This window comes from Cydia fagiglandana, chromosome 5, assembly GCF_963556715.1.
Source record: "Cydia fagiglandana chromosome 5, ilCydFagi1.1, whole genome shotgun sequence".
Taxonomy (NCBI): Eukaryota; Metazoa; Arthropoda; class Insecta; order Lepidoptera; family Tortricidae; genus Cydia; species Cydia fagiglandana.
Genome location: NC_085936.1, coordinates 20384531 through 20402208, shown reverse-complemented (window position 1 = coordinate 20402208; position 17678 = coordinate 20384531). Strand labels below are relative to the sequence as shown.

The 17678-nt window shown below is 35.7% G+C and overlaps 2 protein-coding genes across 2 annotated transcripts in view; one reads left to right on the top strand and one right to left on the bottom strand.

The window, feature by feature from the left end:
- The window catches only part of LOC134664635 (membrane alanyl aminopeptidase-like), a 36341-nt gene extending 32635 nt beyond the window's left edge, over positions 1-3706 (top strand). The window contains exons 12-13 of the mRNA XM_063521371.1: positions 124-208; positions 3573-3706. Of these exons, the coding sequence (XP_063377441.1) occupies positions 124-208; positions 3573-3689 (202 nt within the window). The 3' untranslated portion in view covers positions 3690-3706. The remainder of the gene's footprint in view (positions 1-123; positions 209-3572) is intronic.
- Positions 3707-6553: 2847 nt separating this feature from the next.
- Positions 6554-17283, bottom strand: LOC134664654 (aminopeptidase N-like). Its single transcript, XM_063521397.1, has 14 exons — positions 16498-17283; positions 15885-16037; positions 15233-15520; positions 14941-15121; positions 14248-14528; positions 13435-13609; positions 12840-13014; positions 11938-12041; positions 11220-11414; positions 10487-10677; positions 9958-10134; positions 9240-9386; positions 7003-7081; positions 6554-6766 (listed from the first exon to the last, which is right to left on the bottom strand). The coding sequence occupies exons 1-14, from the start codon at positions 17223-17225 to the stop codon at positions 6554-6556; spliced, it is 3087 nt and encodes a 1028-aa protein (XP_063377467.1). The 5' UTR covers positions 17226-17283.
- Between the last annotated feature and the right edge of the window lie 395 nt (positions 17284-17678).

Genomic DNA, 17678 nt, shown 5'->3' with positions numbered 1-17678 from the left:
TTTATTGGTATAACGAAATACATGAAGTTAAATCATGCTAATAATACGTAAATTAAAAATTAATTCCGAATTCATTTTATTCCTAAAATTTGTATTAAGTAATCGTGATCATTTTAATTCCAGAGAAAATGAACAGCGTCTTATATATAGACTGCCTCCTGGAATAAAACCTATAGCGAATCTCGTACTCAACATCACATCTACCTTAGTAAGTATATGATATAAACTGTTTTTGATTGCGAGCTCTGCTAGGAGTCTATTGAAAGAAGGTCATATTCCGTCGGTGAGATTGCCAATTCCGCTATGTGCATTTTAGCAACTTTTCAGGAGAGACAAAAAATCGATTTATTAAATAGTTGGGCAAAAACGTGACTTAAATCTACGTCCAAAGACTGTCAAAAATAACAAGAAATATGTTGTTTAAGAAAAAATGGGGATTAAATCACTACAGATGAAGATATTTATTTTTTTATCAATTTTGTGCACATACGGGTATTAGTTTTGAGCTTACTAAACACGTATGTGTAAGCCATGCACATAGGGATTTTAATTCATATTCATTTAAGATTTTTTCACAGTAAGTTATGTGTCTATAAATAAAAACACAATAATATCTGAGAACAATCACTTGTATTACAGAGAAATGAAATTATCAGAAGGAACATTTTAGCATCAAACAAAAATACTGTATGCACCTACCTACTAAATACTTAAAAAAAATATCTAATTCGCTTGAACATACTTCAGCAAAATTGTTAACAAAGTATACATTTTCTTATAAAAATAAGAACGTAATCATCGAAATAAACGTAACTAAAAAAGTTTTATTTAGTTTCTTAATTTTTTTTAATTATCTTGTAAATTCTTGTCACAATAATAACTCATAGTTTTATGACAACTAAGAGATATAAAAAATGTAATCAGGGGCCAAATTCGACATGTACAACTGTCAGATTTCGCATCCACGTCAAATCAACAGTTGATTATATCGCATACTGAGTGTTGATTCCATCAACGGTGGATAATATCATTTGGTACAACCAAAACTCAACTCTAAACCAAGGGTGGTTTGGTCTGGTTTGCTTGTCACCCTAACTGTGGATTGTTAATGTCAAATTTTGACATTGTACGTATTCGAGAACTTATGATTTTTCCCACATCAACGGGAGATCAACACGATACGTCAAACGTCGCTTGTCGAATAGGGGTCCTGTATTTGATTCCTTAGGTATATAACTAATCAGACTTGTTGTTGACAAATGATATCAATATGTCAGTCGTGATGAAGACTATCATAAAAATAATGGTGATCTCTATGCATGTATTTTTTCAAAGATTGCAAGCTATCAAACTTTGACTTGTCAATTTTTCGTGGTGAGTCGTATAAATTCGTAAGTGCATTACTGTTTATGCGTTGACGTTGAGGTAGAGGTTTCCATTCTTCTGGATGTCGCAACTTGTAATCAATGTTTCCATTTTTGTAACGGAGGCCCCTTATATCGGTCACTACCGGATCACCTTTTTTTTTCCCGGGCCTGATTGAAGGAAATTCGCATATTTTCTCATAATCTTGAAAAAAGTTATAATCTAAATGATGCACGGTATAAGGTTTGGCAGGGCGTGCATGTCTCATTATATTGATGTAATCATTAGCCGTATACATAGGAGCCTTAAAAAGACCCTCTAATGTCGAGTGCACGCTGTCCACCTCCATCATTGTATGACCTTTTTCAAGGATCAGTTGTTCAAGCTCGACGTTTGTTTCTGATGACAAATTTAATAGAGCGGATGATAGGACTCTGTTTCTATTCTGGTACGAGCATCCGTCTGATATAAGGATAATTTTTTTAAAGCCCTCGGGAATTTTCGATTTGAGAAAATGAATCAGACATGAGGTAAATTCATTTGCAGTTACTTCGCCATTACCTTCATGCCATACATATAATTGTACTTCTTTATTGTTATTGCAGTAGATACTGAAATTATGAAGTTGGAGTTTTTGCTTATAATATTGGACAGATACTTTTAGCCTGGGGCACAATAACACGCCTTGTACGTCCATTGTAATAACATGAATTGTTGTGTCAGGTATGAATATGTCAGAAGAAAAAGTTGGGTCAGGTTCATGGCTACTTATTTGTCCTGTGCTAAGATCAATCAACAATTTAGATCGCCAATGTTTGCCTCTTTTAGACATTTCTCCAACCTTCCGATTAAGTTTACTTTTGATCAATCTGTCAACAAACATGCCATAATACGTTAATATATAATCGAATAATAAAAATAACAATTTATTCAGTTTTATATATTTACTTGCTATACTTTCGAATAAATTAAAAACATAGAAAACGAATTGTGGTATTCAATGTATTTTGATAGGTAACTAGATTTAATAGACCAAATAGAACAGAAGTAGGCACCTATAAACTGCACAAACATATATTTTTATAATAGGAAATAGCTAAGTTAAATTGACTTTATTTTATTATAATTTACCAATGCTGTTAAGTACCTACGTTAAAACTAAGTGAAGCTACCCACTTACTGTGTTGCAAAGTAGTTTGCTATAAATAAGGAAAACTTACCGATCATATAAGCGATAAACAGGTAGTTCACAATATCAACACTTTATGAAAACATTCCGGCTAAAATATTTTGTTGTGGATACCAAAAACCATAAAAACTTTTCGAAATGATGTTTTCTGACCGAAGTTCATAGGCACACTAAGCAACTGTCACTCGATACTAAATCCACATATGTGCATCAATGGTTATCAATTTCTTCGATTTTATTTGGTTACCAAAACCCGTATGTGTTTAGAAGCACATGTGTAGTTATTTTTAGGGCTAAAATCACAAATGTGTTTTGTTAAAACCTGATCCAAGTAAAATTTGCGTTTACTGATTTTTGGATTAGATGCGGAATTCAATTTTAAAGTCGAATCTGCAAAAAACAGAATATCGAAAAAATGCACATAACGGAATTGGCAATCTCATCATCGATGAATTTCATTGCATTGTACGATCAATAACAATATCAAAAATTCGAAGATTAACCGCATCACAATGACGTTAAAACGTAAAACGCTAGTTACCGAAACTGTTTTGAATCAAATGTAGCAAGTATAGCAACTTTATGTTATGGCTTATTAACTTATTGTACACATTATTGCAGTTGCTGTTTATTAACTTGCAATGTATGTATGTATGTATGTATGTATGTACGGATGTACCTACTATGTTTGTAAGGATCAAATCTTGCAAGTTAAATTTGATATACTTCCCGACTAACAATGCAGCTGAAAATTTGCATACATATATACTTAAGCCAAGTGACAATGCAATATTATGGTACCATCGAGCTGATCTGATGATGGAGACAGGAGGTACGTAGCCGTAGAAACTCTGTGATAAAACAACGCAACCTAATTGTGTTTGGAGTTTTTAACATTGTCTCGATGAGTATTAGTTGTCTGTGGAAAGAAAAGTCGGTCAAATAAAAAGCTTGTACCAAAAATTAAATTTTTGCCATAAACGTATGCATGTTTTATACTAAATTATATTTATTTCAGCCAACATCAAACCCTACAGCCCAGGCATTGGACAAAGACAACCCGGACTCAAGTACATCAGTTCACACTTCAATAGTATGCTTGATATTAACTTATCTAGTAACTACTCTATTTTAATTATTAAGTGTTAAGGTTCGATAACCTAAGTATAAATAACCATATATAAAAAACCAGTGTAGGTCCGCTCTCCGATAACGCGCCTTTGTTACGCATCTCGATGACACATTTTAGACTGGTTCTGTAGCGTTTGACTCGCCTGCACTCAGTAACCGAAGTACTGTACTTTTTATGCAGGTGGCGCGAGCGGTTTTACTTAACAATAGACAATAGGATTAGCCGTCGGGCTCTATTAGAAACCTACGAACTATATAAGTTCGTAACTGTGTTAATTCAAGCGCTGTTGAGTGTTGAATTACGTTTTCAAGTGACCCTAAATGCAGATGGGGCTTTGCAGAAAAGTGTCAGGTACGTAACACACTTCTGATAAAGCTAAGAAGCCGATATTTGGCATGATAACGTTATATAACTTGACTTCAATGGTATACCTACAATACAATCAGATATCTGCAGGTTAAGGTGGTTGTCATTAGACCTTTTTGTGGAATGCCCCAAATAAGGGTCCTATTTCACGATGATTTTTGTTGTTGTTTATGTTCATACATTTTAACATAGAATGAGCGCCAGTTTCGCTACGATTTCGTGTAAGTTTTGATTATTTCAGTTTAGAGCCATTTTACACTTCACAAAGTCTAACAAAATGTATTTTCTATTAATATGAAGGAACATTCCAAAATAGATAACTATGTTACCTATTGACTCTGTTAATATTCAGGTTGCCCCTTTTGAACTAGTTTGATGTACTTACCTACTTGTCGTTCGTGAACTTGTCACTTTGTCATTGAATGTAAAACCTGACAAGATTATATAGTCTCCTTGACAGTAAATTAGTACCACTGAATCCGCAACATGGCGAAGACTAAATAAAATCTTGTCGAGGTATAGTTGCCACAACATATTTTTATAGTAATAATATTAGATTTTTTGATGATTTAGCCGTTATGACATTGTCTAGTCATTAAATAATGTATATTTTATTTAGTACATTCGAAGATACTGTTTTTTTTATTTATTGAAATAATTAGTATATGGTATAGTAAAACAGAAATTGGGTATCTTAATTAGTATAACTTTATTTATATTGCATTTTACTAAATGCAATATGTACATATTACACATAAAATACTGACTTAAATTATTAATTTATAATAAAGAGCTTTAAAGAAATAAATGTGCCTTAACATTAATATTTGTATTTATTATTTAGATATATTTATTATACTACAGTAAAATAATAACTAAATTTGAAGCAAGAGGACGCGTTTGCTTCAAAATTAATTGTAAGTATATTAAATTAATAGAAAATAAATTATAACTATTTTAATTTATTTCATTAATTATTACCTATAAATAATAATATACAAAAACTGTGAGTGAAAATGCAGTAAAAAACCTAAAATTATGCTTATACCTATTAGTTTAATATATATTTTTATTAAAAGTTAGTCCTTATTACATAATATTAACTTTATCATAATCAAAAATAATAGCTTAAGCTAGCCCATAAATAATATTCACTTTGTGCAATTCTGGCATAAAACGCTACGCGCTAAATTTAATATACAGGATATTCTAATAAAATGCCTATTTAACAATACTCGTTACAAAATAATGTAACAAGATGTTTCCATACAGCCATTCATACAGTTCAAACAAATCAAAAATATGACGTCATCATTATTAATAAGAATAACAAGTTACCCGAGTTAATAGATAAATCATTAGGAAGTATACGTAGTTTAAATCGAAATCTCTTCAATAATCGATTGTTATTCTCTTTGGTCTTATTAAACGTACAATTAAGATTATTTGTCACGGGAAAAGGTACCTTATGTCGGTTGACGCTTAAGTCTCAAGCCTCCTCCACACTCGTGCGCGAATCGCGGCGCGAAGCCGCGAATGCGAGTGTGGAGTCGATTTTCGCAGACAGCGAAATCAACTCCACACTCGCGTTCGCGGCTTCGCCCGCGATTCACGCGCATACTCTAGGAGGCTTTATAGCAACGCAGAAGGCCTACCGCGAACCACCTTCAACGTGTTGCCTCCCTGTCACACTTGCGTACGAATCTACAACTGGGACAGAGAGGGAACACCGTCTAACGTGGCTCGCCGTAGGCCCTCAGGAGTATTGGAGTGTCGTTTATCGCAGCGTTAGCGCCGACCGCCATAAGGTACCTTTACCCGTGAAACTATGTATGGGATACTTCGAATGCAGGATAATTTTGAAAATTACCTAGCTCTTGAAATTACCCCTCTACTTAAAGTAGGTAACCGAACTAGAACCTTGAAAAACGTATCAATAGGACGCAATATTGAATACGTTCAAGTTGTTCGTTTGGTTTACTACTATTCATAATTTGATTTGAATAGAACTCTTGAAACTACACGAATTATCTGAAAAGATAATAAGGAGTTTCCTTCGCTCATTATAAACATAACTTCGATTAAATAAAATATCTATTATACTTACATAAATATTTGATATCAACGTTTATAATACCTAAAACAACCTTATCTTGTAACCTGCACCTAATTAACCTAATTAAATACAACTTATTTGTCTATCGTCACTATTTTCCGTCAAAGTTATGTCTGCACCGAATCTGTGTGGCAGTGTCATTATAGACGTTATATTTGTTATAATTTGACGTTTATTGACATTTCCACACTACCACTTTAAAGTAAGTGCAGTTAGCTTGGACGATTTTACCTTCCATAATAATAACAAAAAAAACTTATGCAAACGTACGATTAAAGCTACTCTTTTCAATGCATATCAAACTTGCTTGAATTTCCATAAAATTATTTCATTAATTAGTTAATACTAGGAAAAATTACGGAAACACTTGACAATTTGTTTACGGTCAATGGTTATAAATCGTAAGCAAAATCGACCCTAATATCAAGACCATAGAGACGACAAGCGTAGGCGCATCGTTTTCGTCAATCCATTCGTAAACGTATTCGAGATGCTGCTGTTCCCAACCCAGGTTTTCCATGATGATGTCTTTGGCGCGTTGGGCGGCCGATTCGGAGTCCCAGAGGTCGCTGTTGATGGAGTTGGCCCAGTTTTGGTACTGGAAAAAGGATGTTAAAAATCAAGTTGAGATGAAAGGCAATTTTATGAACGTAATAGTAAATTATACACTGATTTAAATTTTCAAGATTTTCACACATTACTATATGTCAATATCCAGGGAGGCAAATGGGGGCTTCGTTTGTATGGAGAAGCGTTAGACCAGTGTGCATCATGGACCTAACTAAGCCAGCGCTGGTCTTCTGTAGATTCATGACCTAGATATTTAGTACTCACCTCTACGGACAAGAATTCACCCGCCATATATTCAGATAAATGCCAAACGATGTCTTCTAATTTCTCTGCTCCCCCATACCTGATAATATTAGAAATAAAGATAAGATTAAAATGAAAAGAAAATCGTTTACAATCCTTTGTCCTTCTCTGCCATTTTCACATTTCTTTAAGACCCACATTGAAAGAGAGCAAATTTAACAGAAGTTTGTAAGAGGTCACTAGGTTTGTATGATGGGATAAAAAACTGAGGTACAAACTGCAACACGGTGGACCTTATTACAAAAGGCATAAGGTCCACCGATGGCCAGTTAAGAGTATGGGCAACACAGATACGACACTGCCACAAATATACGATAATTTTACTCCATTTTCGAGCCAAGTGTCTTTGTGTAATGCCCGTGTCCTTGAAAGGACCAATCACTATGAACAATTGGTTTACTATGAACAATTTGCTTCTTAATGCTAAGAAAACTAAATGCATTCGATTTTCTTTGCCGAATGTTAAACCAGTCGATACTAATAGTACATTGTGTATTAAGGGCGGGAAATAAGAAATTACGAACGAGTGTCAATTTTAAGCCCGACGCGAAGCGAGGGCTTAAAATGTTCACGAGTTCGGAATTTCTTTACCGCCCGTGGCACACACAATGTTTTTCATCACACTTGTAAGGAAAAAAAGGAGAATTAATAAAAACAAACTTCTGTATAAAACACTTTTCCGCCCTAGGGCGAAAATTTCAATTTCCCGCCCGCAAGCCCTACGTGTAAATAAGTGTTTTTCATCACACTTGCTCGGAAAAGATTTTTTCCGCCCTAGGGCGAAAATTTCAATTTCCCGCCCGCAAGCCCTACGTGTAAATACATCTTTTCCGAGCAAGTGTGATGAAAAATACTTTTGAATAATGAATGCTTAGAGATGGTAGATAAAGCACTGTTTCTTGGTTTAACATTGGACAAAAATCTACAATGGAGTCCTCATATAAGAACACTAGCAAACAAATTAAGTTCGGCCGCTTACGCTGTGAGGAGAATTAGACAATTGACTAATGTTGAGACAGCTCGCCTTGTTTATTATAGTTATTTTCATAGTGTAATGTCATATGGTATTCTGGTTTGGGGCAAAGCAGCTGACATACAGACTATATTTGTCTTACAAAAGAGAGCCATTCGTTCTATATATAATTTAAGGGTGCGTGAATCATTAAGAGAACTTTTTAAAGAAATTAATATTTTAACTGTAGCTTCCCAATACATATATGATAGTATTATTTATGTTGTTAAGAATCTAGACTCCTTCACTAAGAATTCTGATGTCCATAACTATAATACTAGAAATAAAAATAAGCTTGCTATCAGAAAGTTTCGTGTTCGTAAAGTACAGAAGTCATTCGTTGGGCAATGCATTCATTTTTATAACAAGTTACCTGAGGATGCTTTAAGATTACCCTTTCCAGCTCTTAAGAATTACTTAAAAAAGTCATTGATGTTGAAGGCTTATTACAGAGTCGAGGACTACTTGACAGACAAACATGCATGGTCCAAACCAGAAACTGTAATAACGACAAGTAGCAATTAAAAATATTGTATTATGTGTAGAGTTAAAGGTGACTCAGCTCAGGTAAGAAAGCACATCAAATTGTATGAAAGCATCTCATAACAATCAGTCAGATTCATATAATATGTATTCTCATTTCTTTTATTGATTTTAATTTCTTTTCCTTTTGTAAGATTTGATATGTTTTCTGAAAGAGCTACGTATTTGTGATTTCATGTACATATATGTTTATTTTTTATATCAAATTCTATAAAGTTATGTACTCACTGAGTATAATTGCATGAATTCTATAGTAATTTAAATTGTATTTTTCTTAATTACTCGTAATGCATGTTAATTATAAGATGTAATAATGTTTTGAAAAGATGTGTCCCGCCGAGTTTGTTGCCGGTCCCATATTGGGATACCCTCCTCCAATTGAGGGGGATTTAAATCTTCTCGGGGCAGAGGTGTACGGTTGGAGCCGGTAAAGGTTTATTTGACGTTCATAAGCGCATTGTAATATGCCTACTTGAATAAACTATTTTTTATCTTTTATCTTATCTTTATCACGGCACGGGACTCGCTCACCTCGTCCCCCGCACCACTGTGTGTATTTTTGGCAGCATCAGTTTCATAAAATAATTTCTCTAACCTCCGTCTAGAGGACTCCTATTAGTCTATGATGGGCAATGATACTCACATTGCTCTCACGTTAGCAGTGTTCCGTGAGATCCAGTTGAGAGCAGTGAAAGCGTTGTCCGTACTCGACTCCACTATTGCCTTGAAGATCCTGCTCCTCTCCTCGGTGCTATAGGGGCCGTTGGAGGCCAGGGTTTCTGCGAGGTATCTGTTGAACAACTCAACATTGAGCCCGATACCGTCCCGAATCGTAACAAGTTGTTAATGGTCTTATTTTGATACGATCTTGAAGATTGCTTGTAACATTTATTGGTGCATGCAAAATGAAGTGAAATTCATGTGTCATCAAGGTGGTATCAAAACCATCGTATCAAATCTGAATCGGGTTTCTTAATTTTGTATTCCCAGTGTAGATTAAGGGACAAATACCAAGTGTACATAATTCTTGGGAGATGTATTATATAAGGTAGCCACAACATCAGGTAGGTACGGATACATTAAAAGTTCAGTTTCTAAAACTGAATCTTGAATTTTTGTGTAGATATTTATAAATCCAGAAATTATATCCAGCTGTTGTTGTTCAGCATTGTTTTGAGGTTTGAATATATATTTTTTGGCGCTGAGATTGTTAGCTACTTACGTCGAAGTAGATATACCGCTGGCCTAATTTCGATGGCTTGAATTTTCTGTACGGACAGGCGTTAAACATGGCCGATCATAAGAATGCTGCAGGCCCTTAAGTATTTCTAGTGAGTCTAATGAGTGTAATAGCTACTTACGTTGAAATAAACTGTTGGTCTTGAGAGCAAGCCAAAGACTCAAGAATGACGACCTGTTCATACATCGTCGGCTCTATCTCTCGGCGTGCGTACAGCGCGTTGATGACGTCATTCCCTCCTTCCCTAACCATGGTGCAGTATACTGCTGGTCTTATTTCATGGGGTATGTTGGGGTTACTGCAAAAAAATGGCTTTTGTTAGATCGGAGCCCTTTCCACTAAGTCTAACCAGAAGTGTTAGAATATCATAGGAGCAGAAAAGTAAGACTTGATGACAATCGTCGATGACGAAACACGCTTACCTACTTAAAACGACACAATTCACTCTCGATTTGAAAAAAATCGAAGTTATACTTAGTTAATAGGGAATATATTTTCAAAGAAGTTCCTCAAGTCATGTATTTTTTTTAATGGGACTCTACTTTGTTTTTTACTGTCCAGTTATTACATTTATCGAAATTTGACTTGAGTATTTTTCATTCTCAACAATATGCTGTCCTACTTACAGAGCTAAGCTATATCCAACTTACACAACATCCCGATCATTAGGATCCCAGAACCAGTCAATGGCTGCAGCCACACACGGCGCGTAGCCAACCTTGCAGGCGTGTTCCATGACCAGCCCTCGCGTCATGGCCACGTCGGAGTCCTCGGTCACAGAGATGTCAGGGTAGAAGCCGATCTCGTTTTCAACTCTGCCTACTGTCCGCCGGACCATTCTCTGTGAAAAACGCAGATCAATGATCAAATCAAACGAAGTGCTGCTGATGAAGATCAGGAGGGAAGTTCATAAAGATTCACGTTTGTTTCTTTGTTAAAGACGATAATAAACTATATTCGTAAAATGTAGATAGAACTAATAATTATGATTATCCTGTTTTTGAACATCTACACAAAAATAATTTTAAATGCTTTGAGAAGTATTTTTTTTTGTTAAAATTAAAACGCATTCACTAAAGGTTAAAAACATGAAATAGTAGTTCTATGGTAAACCTCAAAAGTAATAATGAATCTGCCCCCATTTAATATTAAATTTCGACAATCTGGCAACAAGTGCGAGTCGGACTAGCCCACCGAGGGTTCCGTACTTTTTAGTATTTGTTATTATAGCGGCAACAGAAAGACATCATCTGTGAAAATTTCAACTTTCTAGCTATCACGGTTCATGAGATACAGCCTGGTGACAGGCAGACGGACAGTGGACTCTTAGTTATAGGGACCTGTACACTTTGGGTACGGAACTCTAAAAAGAAAAATACTTACCAAGTAAATGTCTGGATCCAATTCTTCGTCGGCTTCCACCATTGCAAGAAGCCTCTTCTGCAAGAAGCCCATGTTCCTGACGAAGGCCTTCCATGGCGCGTAGCTGATCTCATTCTCCATGGCGAGAACTACTTGGAAGGCGATCTCATAGTCCAGCATACCAGCCCTTGCGAGGTTTAGGGCGTCATCTACGAGCTACATCAAGAAAATTTTATTAGGTATAGATTTTAAGTGGTGCTTTGAAAATTTTGGTGTAAGCTATCTGGATGGTAACTGATTCCTAAATGACTACCCTAATTCGATTAATTAGAGTAAGTAAGTAAATATTTTTTCACCATATCAGCTAGCAAAGGCTTTCTGAAAAGCTCAAGCGACAGCGCAAACTCGCATGCGAGTTTAGTTACATTGCGGACTAGGTAATTAAGGTAAGGGACATCCAATTCAGCCAACCGATAATATAATGAAACTCGCTTCCGAGGACGGTAGCGTCTAGATGAGCCCTTTTATCCTTGATAAACGTATGAGAAAGTTTCATTTTATTTTACAAATTTGCATTGCCACCAATTAATTCTGGTGAAAATATCACGCCAAAACTCTGAAAGTTTCCCACTAATAACACCAATCATCCCAATTGTTTGCAAACCCTAATTTGTCCAACTTCATAAGCAAGTTCAGCAACATTTGATTGATGGCTGTATTAAAATTCGATTAGACTTACAGTGGCGCGGTTGAGCGGGTGGATTAGTTCGCGCTGCTCCGGATCCTGTAGGGCCCATATAATCCTCTCCCATAGAGCCAAATCGTAGTTGACACGGTAGTATCCTGGGATAAAACGAGGATTATTTACATGTGTAATTTTATGTACACGGTAGGCTAATTTCTAACAAAATATTATAGAGAAATACTTGTTTCCCGTACAATGAAGTAGAGTCCATTTAAGCTAACTTTACACCAAATTGAACAGAACAAAGTGAGGGAGTGTCAATATAAGCGTCTTATTTTCATATAAAGTTTCCATAATTATGTTTCCAGACTCGGTCAATGCAAATGCTATGCAGAGTTGCCTTGGTCTGCCTCTAAATAAACACTGCTCGCCGCGATGTGACATAACCAAGCATCGTAAATTTTATAGCATTTTTGGTGCAGCAGAGTGGTGTTAACGCAATTGGTATAGATAATTCCAAATGAAATGGTAAAAATTAAGGTTAATATTAACGTAATTAACCTTAATTAATTATTAGGGTTGAAATTGTTTATACCAATTCCGTTAACACCACTCCACTGCACCGTAAATGCTATAAAATTTACGTTGTCCGCACATAACATAACAACTATATTTGTAACAAACATTTTTTAGGATCTAACTTTACTGTTAATCTCCTTAATTTAGACACTTTAGGAGTGTCTTTTCAAAAGGATTTATTTTTGTATGGTGTTCATAGAGTTTGAGAAGAATCTTCTTACTTGATCCTCACATAAACGGTTCCCTAAGGATTCTAAACAAATTTTTCAGTCATATTTATGATTTTTTTTACATGAACGTTTAGTTCTGCTCTATAGGTACGACACGAAAAAAAAGTAAAACTTATTGCATAATAATATTAACTTCATTTGACTCACCTTGCCCCTGAATATTAAACAATACATAGTCTTCCTCATCAAGTGGAACGTTGATGGTCATAGTGTTATCCATCATTCTGATGTCGTTAATCTCGTAGTTGGGACTGATGTTCGAGGTCCAAGTGACTGGGATCTGGTAGGTCACTTGGTCACTTGCGGAGAACCCGAACTTTTCCTAAGGTAATCAAGAATGAAATTAAACGACATCAGGTCTATAACCGCGAAAATCGAAGTTCGCAAATTGCGGGCATCTTTCTCTGTCACTCTAATTACGCCTTCATTAAGGGGAAGGCCTATATTCAGCAGTGGACGTCTTATGGCTGAGATGATGATGATGATGATGAAGAGAAATATTTTGGCAATTGGCGAATCTCGGTTTTTGCGGGAGGCCTTGGGGCGGTAATTTAAGAGTTAGTTTTAGTGTTTCTATCTATAATTTATAGCCAAAAAATTAAGTGTAAATGGCAAACAATTTTAACAAATCTTGTTTGTCATTTGTTAAAATTGAACTTGTTATTTGATTTAGATCGACTTGGAAGTGGCTTAGAACATGTGTACTTGTATGTATATCCAATGTGATGACCGCCTTACATACCTGGGTAAGCAGAACGCCGCCTTGCCTCAACCCGACGTGAAGAGTCGGGTAGCCATTCGACCGAATCCACGGCTCCAGAAACTCCGCTATGTCTTCCACTAATCTGTTGTCGCTACTAAACCACCTGGCGTTTATGGCGTCGATGAAGAATCGCGAGTTTACAGTTTCTAGCGCCCTGAGTGGATTATAGAAAATATTATAATTATAAAGGATATCGACACAAAAAGTAACAGTACAGATAGCAGTATAAGTTTTATGTAACAGTTTGTACATGTCGCGTATGCAAATTTGATAATTTCATGATGTGACAATTATTTCATAAAAATGTGATCGGTTGGTAATATTATGAACAAATTAAACCTATGAAGTATTTGAACAAATTAAATTATTTTCAGAAAATATTTTATTTCAGTATAAACTGAAACTTAACAAAAACTTAACTGAAACTTATAAAAGTTAAACCTAATCTGGCCTAACCATCAATCATCATCATGAAGTGATCAATTTTAAATGGTATTTCATGAAATGATCAAAAGCTATGTTCCGGCCACTACAGATATAATAAAAACACGTACATTTCGTAAAGTAAGTACTTGTGCGATTAATTGACTATTAATTTAACCTTTGGTGTATAAATATGACGCTTAAAGTCAGATTAGGAAATCTGCACGGATATCATGGTCGCATTTTATTGTTCGAACTTCGAACGAGACAGGCATAGTGACACATGATAAAAAAGCGAACATATTAACCTTGCTGATTTCATAATTTTAGACAATGCTAATTTTTACTACGAAATAAATAGATCATTACCTGCTATTCAAAAGAATCTGCCCAGCTGACCGAATGAAATCCTCACCCTGATTACCAAGAACAAGTTTCAGCATGGACATTATCGCCGGTGATTTGTATTTCAATAACCTTTGGCCTGCAATATGTTCTCTTATTTCATCTTCACCAAATAAATCTTCCTCAGGCTCTAGAGGACTGGCGGCGGCGTAGCCATCTCGGTACAAGGCTTCTTGGATGACGTCAGTTACGAATACTGTGTTGAAATCCACGAGTGTCACGTCTAATAATTGGTTGCTTTGGAACTGAAAAGGTTTTTTTATTAAGCTTTAAAAATAAATTTAACCTTAGTGGTTTGCAATCTTTGCTTTGCATGAGGTTTTTATTGACTCGGGCAACAAACATCAACAATTGTTGCCAATACAATTAGTAGAGATAAAGTCTGGTGATTTTTTAACCTGTATTTTATTTCCCAGAAAAATGCCTTTGTTGTGTATGTCTTTGTGTAAATGGTTACTAACAAAAGCTTGCTACCCTTGTTAAATGAAAAATAATAAACCCGTCTAAGTAGATAACAAGGTGGTAAAACTACTTTGTAAACGTTCTTTGGTTCTTCTTACTTCGCGATGCATGAAACAGAGCAAATTCGTCAAAAAACCTGTGTTCATCTCTACTATCGCAACCACTATAATAAAATATGCAACACGTATATCTTACTTCTTTGTTGAGCTCGTAGCCAGTGTAAGACGCAAGGCCATGGGTCACCCACTGGAAGCGCCAGTTCTCGGGATATATGACATATCCGTACCACTGCCTAGCTATAGCCTCGGCCATCTCAGCTAACGCTTCCTTTCTCTGTTTCACCGAGTTCACCCGTTCCATCAAGACGTATGGTTCCCTGGTGAATGCAAAAAAATATGTATATAAATTGTGTTGACGAATTAAAAATGAAAACACTTCTAAATTTAAACGTGTTCCTTTTATACGGAAAACAACAAAATTAACTTACCAAATGCAAACCGTAGACAGGGCATACCAATCTTTATGAACATCAGGTAACGCAATAACAAGCATCCTTCCGTCTTGGTCCAGAACGATTTCATTATAAGGTTTTTCAGTCCACAGTTCCAGGTTGTAGAAATAGGAATTGATGGCGACTGACGCCTGGTTTTCTTGGTTGAGAACTCCCGGGCGAGCGTAAAGTTGCACGCCAGCCGCAGGGTTGTTGATGTTGTTGAAGTTGTGGGCCACCATGCCCCAAAGCACCGCGGGGCCTAGCAATGCTTTGAATTGTCCGCTAATAAAATACGAAAAGTATAAGTAAACTGATAAAAAAAGATATCGCGAAATAAACTATTAAAGATGTACTTGTGATCCTTAGTATCAATTTTAAAAACTGTAGAGAAAAATCGACAGTGTCAGATCTTTAGGAGATAGTCCTCCGAATTTCCTTATTCATCATTTTGACATAATTTTTTGTTTGTTAGAAAGGGACGCTATTTCACAGAAGTTTACTACTTAAGTTTTATGAACAAGGTATACCTAATTTAAAACAATACATAGGTATTGCTTAAGGAGTGAATGATTTCACATCAGATTTGAGATACCTAATGTTTTAATTAGATTACTCAATAAAAAAAGGAAAACTAAAGATAACTTACTTAGCGTTGTCTTCTTGAGCAGAATTCATAAAGATATTATTGTACGGGATGTTATTGAAGGTGAAAGAGATGGTCGATGGTTCCGTGAGCTCGTCCATACAAGGGAACACCCGCCGGGCGTTGGTGGCGTGCAAGTTCATTGCCAAGTAGTCGCTGAAATAAAAAAAAAATGTTCATTGCTGCCAGACTATGAATTTAAAGACTATTTAAGGTAGTTCGGTTAACCCTTGGCCCTTTAAACTTTTGACATCGCACGAAAAGTGCTGTTTTACGCACTAGTGCGGGAATATATGTACTGTAAAAATGTATATAATATTTTCATTCATGGACACATTTAGAGGAACGCAAAAGAAAGGTTTAATTACTGGATTACAGAAGTAATTTCAAAATTAGTTGTTAAACTTTTTTTGCATTCCTCTAAATTTGTTCATGAGTGTAGAATGTAGATAATAGTAAGGTTATTTGCACTTTTAAGATACTTCTTATTACTTGGTTTCTGCTGGTACATACGATAATTTAGAACTAAATACTATATCATGGGCTGACACAAACTTTATGTAGGTAATGTAAACAAAAATATAAGCTAATTAAACAAAATATAAAATGCCATTACATTCCGTTGAATTCGCCTTGAAATAATCCGAAGCCGGTTTGCATATTTCCAGTATACTCTATTACTACTATATAGTTCGAAGCTTCTTGCAGGGGCATTATTCCCAACACGCCGTCATCAACATAAAAATCTGCTGCAATCGCATTCACTTCCGTAAAGATTCCAGTTCGAACTGCTTGAACATTAAGATCTTCAACATGGAAAATAATAGGTTCTTCTATGGTTTCACTAGTTAGACGCACTTGAATGACCGCACGACCGGTAAAACTGTTTCCATTCGGAGTTATCTCGATGCTGTATTGTCTTGCTTCCTGACCTGGTCTTACATTACGGAATAGAGACCGGGTTCCATTTATTAACGACGTCACATTGGATTCTACTGCTTTCTCTTCTTCTGACGGGAAAGGAACAATGACTGATTCTGTTGTAGTAAGTACTTCATCTTCCACAGTGGTAGGTGTTTCTGTATCGGCATCTGTTGTAGTTAGAGGTTTTGTGTGACCTTCCGTGGTAGTATCAACCTCTTCATTTGCTTCAACATCGTCGCTTTTCACATGATCACTAACTGGAACCAACGGTATTCGAGGTAACTCAGGTTCCGCAAAAGCAGTATCAACTACGTTCAAAGATTGTATTTTCCTTTCTATTGGTAAAGATTTAGCGAACACACTCAACAATATTAGGTTGATGAGGATGAGACACTTCCACTTAGTCTTTCTCCGGACCATTTTGGAAAAGATAAAATGGCCGGGACACTAAAATGTTAAATTATCCGTTTCATGCGAACACTACACAACCGCTATTGGACTAGGTACTTGGAGAAAGAATGAAGGATCCGTGGATTTAGATCATCCGATCATTTATCGCATTCTTTCGCTTCTCTCAAGTATTGAGAAATTCAAAGATAACGATTCAGCGATCATGATATCGCGCTACGTGGTTAGAAAAACTGAAAAATTGTATTCATCACAGGTAGGTACTTTATGTCGAATTTTAAGTAACACTCGATTAAAAAAGTATTACTCACTTTGTATAAAATCTGCATACGAGTAGGTAAGTACTAGTAAGTTGGTACTCGTACTAAAATTATTTAGTTACATTATTTAAATGGTCATTTAAATATTTTCAACATACGTGTTATTATAAATTAAAAACCTAGTTATTAATTGGAAAAATTAATC

Coding starts and splice junctions, on each gene's coding strand:
- LOC134664654 (XM_063521397.1), bottom strand. CDS start 17,225: ATGGTCCGGAGAAAGACTAAGTGGAAGTGTCTCATCCTCATCAACCTA. Junction 16,038..16,497: donor CAAGGCGAATTCAACGGAAT/GTAATGGCATTT, acceptor TTTTTATTTCAG/CGACTACTTGGCAATGAACT. Junction 10,678..11,219: donor TGGATCCAGACATTTACTTG/GTAAGTATTTTT, acceptor CGTTTTTCACAG/AGAATGGTCCGGCGGACAGT.